This window comes from Telmatherina bonti (genome assembly GCF_933228915.1).
Source record: "Telmatherina bonti genome assembly, chromosome: 16".
NCBI classification, from domain to species: Eukaryota; Metazoa; Chordata; class Actinopteri; order Atheriniformes; family Telmatherinidae; genus Telmatherina; species Telmatherina bonti.
This window is the reverse complement of record NC_136614.1, coordinates 40200801-40215206: the sequence shown is the minus strand read 5'-3', so window position 1 is coordinate 40215206 and position 14406 is coordinate 40200801. Positions and strand designations below refer to the sequence as shown.

At 43.3% G+C, this 14406-nt stretch overlaps 1 protein-coding gene across 1 annotated transcript in view; it reads right to left on the bottom strand.

Moving 5' to 3' along the window:
• Window positions 1-1043: 1043 nt before the first annotated feature.
• The window catches only part of kcnk10a (potassium channel, subfamily K, member 10a), a gene marked incomplete at both ends in the record, with an annotated part of 28070 nt that continues 14707 nt past the window's right edge, over window positions 1044-14406 (bottom strand). Inside the window, 4 exons of the mRNA XM_079255992.1 lie at window positions 1044-1613; window positions 7028-7170; window positions 7495-7687; window positions 12307-12467. Coding sequence (XP_079112118.1) covers window positions 1044-1613; window positions 7028-7170; window positions 7495-7687; window positions 12307-12467 — 1067 coding nt within the window. The remainder of the gene's footprint in view (window positions 1614-7027; window positions 7171-7494; window positions 7688-12306; window positions 12468-14406) is intronic.

Genomic DNA, 14406 nt, shown 5'->3' with positions numbered 1-14406 from the left:
TGAGGTTTGGTACATCCAGATAGATCTGGGAGACCTTAAGAGGTCTTGTAAACCCAAAGCCAAATTAGGAGCAGAAGACAGTGTGAGCTACTATCTGCCAATGTAGAATAGACTGATTTGTCAAAAGTTTAGACAACATCCTGGTTTATAAATGAATTTCTTTCATAACTTTTGTGAATTTATTCTGAGAAATTGTTTCAAAAGGAAACTGTGGTCTGTTTGAATTTTGATGTAGTTTTTTTAAAAAATGAAAAACTGGGAAGTTCTGAAACTTTTTACCAGCAGTTTAGTAATTGCAGACTTTTATGTTCATGATATGTTGCTGCCTGGCAGAAAACAGGTGCCAAATTACTTATGGACAAGCATTAATACTGTCAACTTTGTCTCTGGAGTTAAGTGTTGTTCAGTGATCCAAACAATATAGCCTAATCAAAGTAATAAATTGGATGTTCATATATCACACTAAAAATTATATTTGATGTGTTCTACATGGAGGTTGTATCAGTGTTTGTCATTATTTTTAGCAACCGAGTTTCCATTTGAGTTACACATGGACACTCAGTCTGTATCCGTCACCACTAAAGTGCAGAAAAATCACACTGTTCCTCATGGAGAAGCACCAAAGTCTTTTAACCATTGGGTAAATTACAGCCACATCGTATCTGGGACAAACAATGAAATGAAAAAGTACATCATAAAGTTTAAAAAAAAAAGATTGAGTTGCAAACGTTTAACGTGCTGTTTTGTGACCTTTTGTTATAACACAAGTGCACCAACAGGTCGCCATATTTGACCATGTCTGTAAGGTTCATAGGGCACAGTTAACATGTGAACACTAAGGTATATTGTACAAATGGACAAAAGTTCTCCTGCTTGTGCACATTGAGTCCCAAATCCAGAGGCACTCATGGTGTTTTTTGTTTTTTTAAGAGCATACATATTCTGCAGACCCGACTAAATGTGCAGGTCTTTTGTGTTATGTTTTCAGACTTTCATTCTCTTTGGTCTGCTCTGGAGTTAAACCGTTCAGTCCCTTGCTTGGTTCAGCAAGAAGTGGAAAAACTAGACAAGCTGGTATTACACTCCTTGTCTTCATTTTCAGCTTCATCTTTTAGTTTTCCTTCTTCAACAGTAGATGTGCTGCAGTCAAAAGAGTGTACACTGCCACAGAAAGCCTCACTGTGAGGCCGTCGAGCCTCATTTGGGATGTTCTTTTTCAAATCCCTATTCCTGCTGCGCTTAGTTAGCTTGGTGACGGAGCCCAGGCGGTTAAAAATGTTATCCTCAGATGTGGTCTGGTGATCAGGATTCCGGTTGCATTGTTCAGACCCTTGCAGCCGAAGGTTATTTAACTTACTGTCAATGCTTTCCTGGGAAGACGCCTTATAGTGGTTAGTGTCCAAGCTGTTGAAGATTGCCCGGCGCTCTGGGGAAAGCATGTCCAGGGACACTGCTCGCTGGTCAAGGCCCAGCTGACGTCTCTCCATACTCCTAATGGTAGCAGCACGCTGCAGTTTTTCATGAACCTCAATGCTCATACGCCGACGTGTCTCCCGGAACTCTGCTCGAACATTAGCTTTCCACTCTGCTGCATGAGCTTTGATCTCTCCAACCTGAACAGAAACAATTATTAACCCTTCAGTATAAGTGTATTTGACATTGCTGCTGCTTATAAATGATTTCATAGACAATGCCTATTTTACTGAATAATATCAAACATGTCTGCTAAGATTCAAGATTTGTTACAAAGGAAGGTGTTAAGACTAAATAAACATGTTTGAAACAGTGGAAAAGCTTTTTTTCTGATGTGTAAATCGTTATGTAGCTATACCTTCAAAGCCCTTAACAAATGTTTGAAAATCTATCCAAGATGAAGAAAGTCTCAGTTTATAGAACTGTACTTTATGTATTTTAGGTGATCAATATGTGGGAAAATAGGGGACTGACACAAGCTACCCCCCCCCTCCCCCTTGGTTAATGGTTATGGGGTTATTCATTTTATTTCGTTCTCATAGACTTTAAACAGTGTGTAATTGCTCCAATTGGCCACAAGAGGGAGTGTCTCATAATATGAGCACTCTGAGCGCGCGCCACAGTATTCAGTGCTGTGTCGGCTGTTGAAAATGGTGGATCATCTGTCCCCTCATTTCTGTTTCTAACAGGTAAATATTCACAATGAATGTATTCATGTATTTGTATAGGATAGGAAATAAGTCCAAAGAGTGGGAAAGATGGCCGATTATTCCCTGGATGTGTAGAGTGAACAGAGTCCGACTTCGTGTTGGCTTAGCTGATATCTTCAAGCTAACTCAGTCAGTGTTATCGGGACTTAAGTTTAGATGTGAGTACTTGTAATGTGTATGCAGTTCCCTGTAACAAAATAGAATCTGTAAATAACATGAGGTATATCATTTGTTGTTAGAAAGGAGTTAGTAGTGTTTTGTGTAAACTTAAAAAGACAGTATTCAGTGCTGTGTCAGCTGTTGAAAATGGTGGATCATTATACTTACTGTCCCTTCATTTCTGTTTCTAACAGCCGATCATAATAAAACCCGCAAAGACCACACACTGACTCATTATTCAAGTGTGCAACAAATAGACCCTTTTCTTGTGCGTCAGTACTTTTCCAACAACATTTTACATTTAACATTTAGGGTTGAATCTGCTATAGGTTTGCATGTATACAAACATGTGCAAAGTCATTACACACAAAAAATGTATAAAATGATTTACTAATGGTGCACACTGAAGGTTGTGTCTTTCAAAGGTGCAAATAGCATGTCTTTATCCAGTTACTACGTCTGCCACAATTAATATGTAATATTCATTAAGTTCAGGGCTCATAGCGGGCCACTTTAGAATAATACAATGTTTTCCTCTTAGCCATTCTTGGGTGTTTTTAGCTGCGTGTTTTGGGACATTGTCCTGTTGTAAGACCTATGACCTGCAACAAAAGACTGTATATAAAAAGATGGACGGAGCCTCTGTGCTGTCACCCACAGGTTTCTGAAGACCTGAATTGAAGCTCGGTGGATGGTTCCTACCATCGCCATCTTGGCAGGGGCATGTGTGTCGTTTCGCCCGTAAAATACAAATATGCGCAAAGAGGTGGAGCTGAGAGGGGAGCTGTGAGCATCATGGTGGATGATTGACATCAACGGAACTCTGAGCTGCATGTAGCTAAGAGCTAACCGAGTTAACCCGGAGACAACAGGAACTAACCTGCTAACGGAGGTAAGGGTTAAAGATAAGTCATGCTGTTTACCCCTTCTATGTTCTTCTTACTTGAAGCGGGAAATTGGGTACCCGTCAATCAAAAGGACACAACCCGAAATGTGCCAAATTTTCAAATTAAATTACTATTAAATGGGTGAGTAAAAAAGAATTCACTCCCCCACTGCAGTTTCATACACTTCCGCATAGGCTTCACTTTTTCTTTGGGTGTGTCTTGTCCAGCATTTAAGCAAGCAGAATGACAGTCTGGATGCTGTGTTCTGCTGAGCAAATTTACTTTGCTAAGGGGAACATAACTGGTATGATGATCCCCTTGATTTTCTGGATTCTTATTTTATTTCTCTATTTGTTTTGTATAATTGTAATACAGAGTTTCTACTGCTGGACCAGACCAGAGAAGATAGAAGAGAGACAGAAAGACAAAGTGAAAAAACAAGAAAACGCCTCATAGAGGAAGAGGAAAAGATACGGAGAAAGAGAGAAAAAACAGACATATACATACGCATATACACCCATACACATTCGCCTATATAAACACATTTACATACACACACAGATACACAAACAGGCCAACTTTAGATTCATATTCCCTATGCAGAGGACTAAGCTATCAACTGTCAGGATCACCAAAAACTTCAGGTTAAATATAAATGAGAGGCAAAGACAACTAGCTGCTGTTAGTGGATAAACCTGCAGGACAATTCAGTGACTGTGTCACATGCAGAACATACAGAGTGGAACATATTCAGAGAAGAGTCATCATGCCAATGTGGCCCCGCCAACAAAAGGCAAGAGGCAGCCCAGGAGATCACTGAGACCTAGGTAGCCGGCAGTCACCCCCAAGCACAGGCTCCAACTGCCCCACTCTGGAGCGAGCCATGGACCCACTCAGTGGGTGGTGGAGGGGAACCCCAGCTGGAGTCCCCTGCAGTCAGGGGGAACAGGCCCCAGCGGGCCTGGACCGGCAAGAACCAGCCCCGCATGGGCACCAGGACCCCAAGAGCCCGAAGGCAACCCCCCAACCCCTGCAGGCAAAGGGGCTCTGCCTACACCGACAGAGGGCCAGGATCCACAAACTGCTGCCGAGTGGCTGTCAGGTCACACCCCAGTGCACCAGCCCTGCTCCCCCCACATATTCCCTCACACACACATACACACCCCATAACACAGCTCATCTCACGAGCTCCCTCTCTGTACACCTCATCACGCACCCCCTACTCACCCCCAATTCACACACTCTTCTTTATCCGCACACACACCCCATCCCACCTTCAATCACCTACTTCTCCCTCCACACACCTACCGCAGGGGTGTGTGGAGGGAGAAGTAGGTGATCTCCATCTCCATTCATACACTACCCCATATACGTGCCCACACCTTCCACCCCGTCCCACCACCTCTACACCCCACTTGCATACTCACACTTTATTCACACACACGCCCCCATTGCACAATCCCCCACCTCCACTCTACTTTACATCCGCCCTCATCTTTCCTTCCCAACATGTGCCATGTGAGACACCCCTGGGGGAGCAGATAACAACAAGGCACCCACAACTGCCACCACTCCCAGCATCTCCCCGCCATTCCTCTGACACAGCTGATCCAGCAACCCCCAGAGCCAGCGGAGTTATCCCTTCAGTCAGGCCAGCATAGACCCAGGTCTACTGGACAGCCCTCTTACCCCGCCTGAACCCCCCTGGCAAAGCCCCGGAAATAGCAGCGTGAGAGAACCCCATCTCTCTTCCTCTCTCCCCACTAATGATTGTGAAGTGTGTGTTATTTGTAATTAAAATTAAGGGGCAGTAACCCCACCATGTTGGGAGAGGGACCGCCTAATCAGCCCTACCCACCGTACACTGCATGACCTGCCCCCGAAAACGTGTCCATGAGTTGTCGGCTTGTTTTCTTGTGATATTGTTGTGGAATATTTAATACTACTTGATGCTACAGAGAGGACACAGCAGCCGATGGCAAAAGGGACTACATTTATTGCAGACTAACACAGCTTCCATGTGGGAAAAGGAAGGTCTATCTTTAGTTCAGCCCTCTGCTAATATTGGCTCATCTCTGCAGCAATACATGGGAAGTTGCTAATTATACACTGCCCAAGCTGACTGCTGTTGTTGATAGAGTTGCCATGTTACGGCAACAGTTATCATTGTTTACCTGGTCCAGAAGTTGACCTTGGATCAAATCTTCCACATATGATGACTAAGTGTAATTAAAACTGGGAGGTGAGTCAGTACTGAGTGAAGTGATCAAGACCACTTTCATGGCCTCTCTCACCACCCATCACAACTTGCACACATCCCAACACCCTGCCTAAGTGTGGTGGAGAGCGGGGAAGTTGAAGGGTCCAGGGATTTGGGACCAGAGGATAGTAAGCTTCCCTCCAGAAGGTGAGCTGCCATTGGCACCAGGTACACCCCCATTTCCAGGGCCCCCAAAGGCCAGGACAAACATAAAGAGCCCTCAATGACGCTAAACAAGGAGCCACCGCCAGCCCCAGAAGGCACCAACCAACCACATGCAAAGGGTGGCAGGAAGACAAGGAAGAGAGGAAGGAGACCCCTGGCCAAAGGTCCACCGTCTCCACACCCACAGAGGATGCTCCTACCTGGAGACATGTTGCAGTCCCTCCTGGCCTACACCCCAATAAGTTCACATACACTTCTCACACAAAGCCCTATCTCACTTCTGTCCTAACCCTTTCATAGCGACTACCCCTCCACCCCTCTATACACACATACCACTATACCCCCCCACACATGCACCATTCCACTCTCCCATACTATATCCCATACTATATCGTGTCACTATACCCCATACCCATGTACCCCCACACTCTTCTATATATGCACCCCTAACCCCCCACACACACCTACCCACTCACCCATACACATGTGCCACTATATACATGGAGCTACCCTCCATAAAATTGTATCATTACCCCCCCCCCCCCCCCCCCCCCTCATCCACAAGCACCACCACACTCCCCCCAGCAGCCAGCACCCACTAACCCAGCCTTCGCCAGCGGCCTTTGCAAGCGGCCTTGCCCCGCTGCGTAGGCTTCAATTTTAACCACTGGAGGTTGTCCCTTGCCTGCGACTGAGACCAAGCTGTCTAACACTGGCAGCACATTTCTTGCTAGAATCCCTTGAAAGTCTTGAGATTTAATTGTACCAGCACAGATTTAAGACACCCTGTGTCCCATATTGGGTGTTTCTCAAGTCAGGTTTTGCACATCTCCAAGTGCGCAGACTGGGTTAGAGTTAGGGTTAACGAAGTGTTCTACATCGTCTGCACACTAAGTGTGCTTACTGTCAGTAAAATGACATGGCCTATCTAGTGGACGAGAATTACATGAAAATATTTTCAAATGACAGAAAATGGTGCCAGTAATTTTCATTTTATTTATTTTCATTTTCCTTTGTGATTAAATTACAAATGTCGAGGAGGTGGTTTAGACAAGCTCTCTTCTGGCTGACAGCTCATCCTGTTAAGATGGATTAGCCAAGTCTTGTTTTTGTAAATCTCTAAAGTTTAGTGTAATTTGAGTACGCTCGGTTTTGCTAGCTTTCTAAATGAGGCCCCCGATCAATGACACTCGCTGTTAAATATGGTAGAATATGTGTGATGATTTATATGATTTACCATTAATTATCTATATGGTAGCTATATGTCATGTTTTCCTGTTTGCTGTCATAACTGGCTGTCACCTTTTCAAATTACAAAAAATTCCTAAACAATAAAAACACAGCTAAAGTTAGGACTTTGTGTTTGAGCATACCTCTTCTTTTGTTTTTTTGGACAACACCCTCAGCCAGTCACCGATCATGTTCAGCACTGCAGCAAAGTAGGCCAGGCCACCCAGGATCCAGAACCACACAAGTGGTCTGTACCACTTGCGGTACTCAATTCTCCGGTCTCCTCCTGATGAGAAATTTTGTGAAATTGTGTGAATAACGCATTAAATATTGATTTCTCTTACTGAGATCATGTGACCCTATTTAAAGACAGATGTGACATCTGGCATTAACAGATTCAGAGAAAATGGAGATGAATGCATAGATGGGCACACCACTTGTTTTATGAAATACTATTTTCCCCTTATCTAATCCCCAGCATTTTAGGTAGGTCCAATAAAATCCCTTCAAATAATGTTAGAAAGCAGGAAAAAGGTCGTATAAACCGGAATTTATATGGATATTTGGTGCTGCTTATTTTCCTCAGGTTTAAAAAAGAAGCCACACATACCTGCCACATAGTCACCTATTCCGACTGTTGTCAGAGTAATGACAACAAAATATGTAGACTCCAGACCCGTCCAACCCTCGATGTGCTTAAAGATCACAGCTGGGATGGTGACAAACAATATGCAGCCAGCCAGGATGAAGAGGAGGGTGGAGGCTACACGGATTTTTGTCTGGCTGATCTGGTTGTGTTTATTCTGTGAGGGACAAACACAGACATTATATTTGAAACTAAAACCCAAGACAAGCATGTAACATTGTGCAAGTCACCATAGATTACACCTGATTGTTTATTGTTTCTGTAATCAAAGTGCAAAGCAGAAACAGAAAAAATCAACTGGTTACCTTTCTGTAAATTGCAATCAAATTTCTTGTGAAGGCCACTGCATATGAAAGTACTTTAATTCACTCTAATTTACTGTCCCAATTTCATAATTTACCATGTAGATACATGAGGCATATGCTATGCTGTGCAGACGGTGTTGCAGGAAAACATATGTCTCACCGTAAAATCCACAAACAGGATAAAAGAAGCTGGTGGTGTTATGCTGGGATGATACGCAAATAGAACTCTTTTTTTGTTTTTTTTTGTTTTTTTATAAATTAGCTTAATCAACGCTTTCCTGGAAGAACCACAACTCTCCAGCCTGGGTCTCTGTTGCAGGATTTTGATGAGTTGATGCACAAAAGGGAATTATATTTTTATGAAATATGATCTTGTACACCTTCAGCTTTTTCAGATGTCTGATAACACTTTTTGATTTTGGTTTAAAAAGAAAAAAACCAACTGCTTGAACATACATGGGTGCCGGTTCCTCTCCATGATTCAACAGGCTGTAGAAACTCGTCCAGCATCAGAAGGCTGCAGTAATGCTTTTCTGGATGATCTTATCAGTCTCTCTCACCATTGCAGAGGAATTTCTGCCACTCTTTTTTCCAACATTGCTTCACTGAGACTTAGACATAGGTTTGACTTTATTTAATCTCACAGTGGAGAAATTTACTTATTACAGCAGCTCTTTGTATGCAATATAGTGGACAAAGCAGTGAGAAAGAAATAAACATGCATCACAGCAAAGTATAAAAATAACACACAAATATACACATACATATCAATAAAAGTGTAAATAAAAACTAACTTATGAGTTTTAGACATATTTACATTGTGGAATATAAAAAAGTACCATGACTGTACAGATGAGTCGTACAGTCTGACAGTGGTGGGAATGAAGGACCCACGATAGCGCTCCGTCCTACACTGAGGATGTCTCACCTTTGCAGCTAAAGGAGCTGCTCAACCCCTCCACAGTCTTGGTGCAGCAGGTGGGAGGTGGTTTCCATGATCAAAGAGAATCTTAACAACATCTTCCTCTCACACACCTCCTCTACAGAGTCCAGAGGGTAGGACAGAGCTGGCCTTTCTGACCAGCTTCTTCAGTCTCCTCTTTTCCCGGTCAGCGCCGCTTATCCCCAGCAGACAACAACATAGAGGACAACAGAGGTACCACAGAGTCATAAAATGCCCTTAACATGGGCCTCCAAAGGATCTAAGCCTCCTCAGAAGGTGGAGACGACTCTGGTCCTCCTTGTACACAGCCTCTGTGTGGTGTGACCACTCCAGTTTACTGTTGAGGTGAACACCCAGATACTTAAAACTGTCCAGCATGTCAATGTCCTCCCCCTGGATGTTCCCTGGGTGTGTGTGAGGTGGTGTTCTTCTCTGGAAGTTAATCACCATCTCCTTGGTCTTACTGGTGTTTAAGCACAAGTGGTTGTACTCACATCTGTGCACAAAACCCATGATGACTGATCTAAACTCCACCAGTCCACAACGTCCATGATAACTGACCGATACTCCAGCTTGTCCCCCTCAGATACACATCCCACAATTGCTGAGTCATCAGAGAACTTTCTGAGATGACAACTGTTGTAGGGGAAGTCCAAGGTGTAGGGGGTGAGGAGTAACGGTGAGAGCACCATTCCCTGAGGAGTCCCAGTGCTGCAGACCACCTATTCAGACACACAGTTCTGCAGATGCACGTACTGTGACCGATTGGTGAGGTAGTCGATGGTCCAGGCGATCTCCCAGTGGTCTCCTGGTGAGCCAGCACCCTGTGAAGTAGTTAGATGACAGGATCATCTACCCCAACATTTTGTCATGTGGGGGCGGGGGGGGGGGGGGGGGGGGGGGGGGGGGGGGGGGGAATCCCAAGCTGTTCTCTGGCCAGCCAAGAGGTATAATCTCTCCAGCATGTCCTGGATTCACCCTGGGGGACTCCTCCCACAGGGAGGTACCTGAAACACCTCAGCAGGGAGGTGTCCTCAACAAATGCCTGAGCCACCTCAACTGGTTCCTCTGTGGAGGAGTAGTGGCTCTACTCTGAGCCCCTCCTGGAATGACCAAGGAAGAGCCCGCCACAGCTCATGACCATAACCTCTAGCCAGGTCATCATTGTAAATGAGAAGTTTTTCTCAACTGATTTTACCTGGTTAAATAAAGGTTAAATAAAAAAAAGTCACACCTGGTACTCAATACTTTAAAAAATGAAAGAAAAGCATAACTAAAAGCAATAGAAAAGACTCAAAGAAAGGAAAAGAGGGGCAGATTTACCATGATGCGCAGCTGCTAGCACTGCACCATATTGTGTATTGGTCTGTAGCATTGGTTTCGACAATTTTCTGAAGGTCCCACAAAAATCTTTCACTCTGGGGGAGATTTTGTCTTTGACTGGGCAAGTTACGATTCCTCTTCCCCGCTTCAGCCTGTCTGTCTCCTGCAGTCAAGTAAAGCAACTGGAGAGACTAAACCAAAACGAGGCTGCAGGCCCTGATGGTGTCAAATTGAATCATGTCAACAGTGATTATGTTGTAGATCTGCTGCTGTTTTTCGATCAGTTGATCTCATTCACCAGCGTAGAGTCAAATAGATGTGTTCTTCAATACTACTCCTAAACATTTAAAAAATTGCCATGGGCTGAGAACTCTTATGAACATCGTAGTTCTGATGCATTCTAACAGAATAAGCACTTGTGTTATTTGCCCTTCTGTTTGAACAGTGGCATTTGTGTGGAGTTTGCATGTTCTCCCTGTGTATGTATGGGTTCTCTCTGTTCTCTGCTTCTTCTCACGATCTTTGGATGGTGAGAGAATTCATCACTCTACTCCCAAGGAATGAATGTGAGCATGAATGGTTGTTTGTGTCGGCCCTGCGATGGACTGGCGACCTGTCCAAGTGTACCTGCCTTTCGATGATTGGACAAAGTGGTATAGCAAATGAAAAATGAAAATTTATTTCAATATATACCACTTTCCCCTTTAGGCATGACACCAATAGAAGATTCACCTCAACACACTCATGGGACCAGAATGCAGGCTGCTCTTCAAGTTCAGGAGTTATTCATTTGTTTTTACAGATAGCCATTTCTATGGCATTTAAAGCTCACCATGTGGTTATCTAACATCAATACAATACCAAGTCCGTATCATTTACAGCCTGGATGACCTGGCAGAGAATCATGTGGGAGGAGTTTTCACTCCATGTCCAATGTACAATCAGCTGGAGCATCACCCAGCTGGAGCATCAGTCAGCTGATGCACTCAGATCGGGCAGCTTGTAAAGCCAGAACACCACTTTTAAACACATGAGTGGAAGAAATTAATCAGTTGGTTTCAAAGATACTTCAAGGTTCAAGCTGGTCCAAGGTTTGACATACAGGCATGTAACATTAATGACAAAAAAAATTACAGAACCAAACTGAAGCTTAGGCCCCGCAGCCAGTTTTACCGGCACTGCCTTATAACAGATAAAAACAGAGATACATTAGGATCATCGGGGGAGTCGAGGGAAAATATCATGTAACTCCGGACCACGCCACTAGATGATGCAGTCTGAAGAGACAGGGAAAAAACCTCATGCACTTAAACTCAAACAAGATATACAAAATCCAGGGAGGCAGTGAGTCATGTGGGAGGAGCTGGTGGTGGTTGAGGAGGGGGACAGAGCGTCTTTGAACATCTCTTCTTCCATTCTCAGGGGGAGTTGCACCGGCCCAAGGCCACTGGGAAGCCAAATCCAGATATGATTGTTGTTTGGGTTCCAGGTGAGGAGAAAATTTGTCCTCGGCCTTGAGTACATAGCAGGTCTCAAACTGGCAGCTCCAAACAGTCAAATGGGGGGGGTCAATTCCCACCGATTAAAGCAGACTTTCTCTCCATCTTGTTATCAATTCTACATACCAGCTCCAGGACCAATGCAAGATTGGGTGTATTAAATGTTCCAACCTAATACTGTAAATGTTTGAGTGGCCTTTAGATTCCTAAAACAACTACTGCTGGTTTTATCATTTATTCAGCTGCACTATGTCACATAGTTGTGTTCAGTCAAACTAGGGGGAGGGAGTAACCGGAGCTGGCCAGAGCGCAGCAAGCCCCAGATAGCCGCAACAGTCAATCATGCACATGACATCCATGCAGAACCTTCTACCTATGACCCCTAGAGACACCCCCAGCTGATGAAGGGACCATAAGTCTCAAATCACCACACCCACCTAATGCAGCAGAATGGACATTCCCAGGGCCAGGCACCCCCATCTGCACAGCCAGCCCAGACCCCACATACCCAATATATGGTTGTATGTACAGGTGCCCAGTAAACAGGGAGCCAGAGGACCCCAGTATTTACCCCCACACATGGATACACAAACACGCACGTGCGCGCGTGTATACACACACACACACACACACACACACTTATTAATGGTTGGGAAATGTTGTTTGGAATTAAGAAAAGTAAGAGCACACATTCACTGTGACTCACCCGGAACATTTTCTCCACCTTTGCAATACTTTTGACAAATATTGTACCGAGCTGGTCCCCAACACCTGCTAAGAGAAATCCAAACAGCGGGATTCCAAAAATAGCATATAGGATGCAGAAAGTCTTTCCTCCCTCTGTGCTCGGAGCAATGTTTCCATAACCTGAAGGGTGAAAAGGAGAAAGGGGGACTTTGACAGGACGAAACAAAGGAATTTAGGCACACTATACAAGTAATATTTCACACATGACAGTCATTTAGTTTTTAATTTCTGAAAACTGACCTGAAATTATTTTGGTGGAAATAAACATAAACAGTGTAGAGTGGTCTTTATTGAGCTTCTAGCTGAGATTCTGGATGGTACATGACATTACAGACCTTATGTTTGACCTGTGAAACCAGATGTTAACTTCTCCAGTACCTGAGGGAGCAATTGCAGGGCCCAGTTATTGTTTCCTTTGTATTAAGGAAGCTTCACACAGCTAATATTCATCCTGCTGACTTGTTTAGTGACTCCTGAACATTTCAAGAGGATGAAGCTGGTGAACTGTCTGTGTTCCAGAGGCTGTAGTGTGCATAGTCACTATTCACTTTATTACTCCCGTAAAGTCTGGTGGTGGAGGGTCCTGCATGCTACCACTGAGGCATGCTTTTATCTGGGTGGTTGCTATGGCAACAGTCTCTGTTGATATGGGTGTCTGACTTCTGGTGTGTATGGATCAGAAATATATGGTTCATCCCATTCACGTCAAGCTAGATATTTATTACTTTTATTTTATTTTTTATTTATTACTTTTTATTTGTTTTTATTTGTTAGATTTTTTAAACTTCTTTCAGTCCAGCACATCTCATGTCATGCGCAGCACCAGCAGGTAGATGTTGTCTGATAGACTAACACAGGAACACAGTTGTTATCAAGGACTTTCCACCCTCACATCAGAAGTACAGGTTTGTTGTTCGATTCATTTTACATCCAGAAAATGATAATTAATCAAACACATATACATTCTGGAATGGAAGCTAAGAGGCACTATTGCTTGTTTTGATGTCATTATATGGTTCTGTGCAGAAAAGGAACCCGGTCGATAGCAGTGAAGATGATGTAGGAATCTTCACATCTCTTGATATTGTGGTTCCAGCCTTTCCCTGGTCCTAACAGCCATCCCTGAAGAAGCCTTAACTCAACTTTGGAGGCTTACTCGGTGGTTTAATAACCACAAGACACTACATTTAACCACATTTAACCCAGAAAACTCAGCTACTGTGTTCACAGAATCAATAGCGAAGAGTGAAAATGATCATTTTCGTTTTATTACATAAAACATGAGCATTGATTTTATTTCTGTACACTAATAATGACTTTGTGTTTTAATGAGCTGTTTTTTTTTTACTTCAGTTTTACATTTTATATTCATAAGTCAGACGCAGAAATGTGTATATGGTAAAGTTCTGTATTTACTTTAAGTGACTGCAGCAAAGTTACTATGTGTTATATGTAATATAAAATGGCAAGTACTTACATAATCACTTTTTACAGTTAGTTGCCATTTGATTAGCTTCATTTCTAAATTTCTTTGGTATAGAAGAGAAACTTTCCTCTCATTTCCTCCAATAGGTAAATGCATACAATCCTGCTTATTAATGTTTCTTGCATTTTGTAATGAAAAGGCATTTAGACAGACAGGTTCCACGCTAGCATGTTGCATCAGACACGGGGGGCCTTCATCCTTTCTTTTGAGCACCTGAGAAATGAAAAAGAGACATTTTATTTTCTAAGCACAGTAATAAGTAATATCATGCTGCATCCCTGTTCTCTTTCTATTAGCATAATTTCCACACGTGCAGCTTAACAGAAATGATAATTAGAATATGAAAAATAGTAGGTGATCATCAGGATGTTGTAGCCAAACCGTGACACTTGATTTATACAGGATATTTAACTTCATGTTATTTATTTGTACAGTAACACGGCTGCACGGTGGCTAAATCAACCAGAGATCTGTCATGTGTCAAGTCCAGATCCTGGCTAAAACATCTAAATAGGCTAATTAATTAAGATAAACCCTGACGGTAAATAAAACCTAAAGTAAACGTGCTGCTTT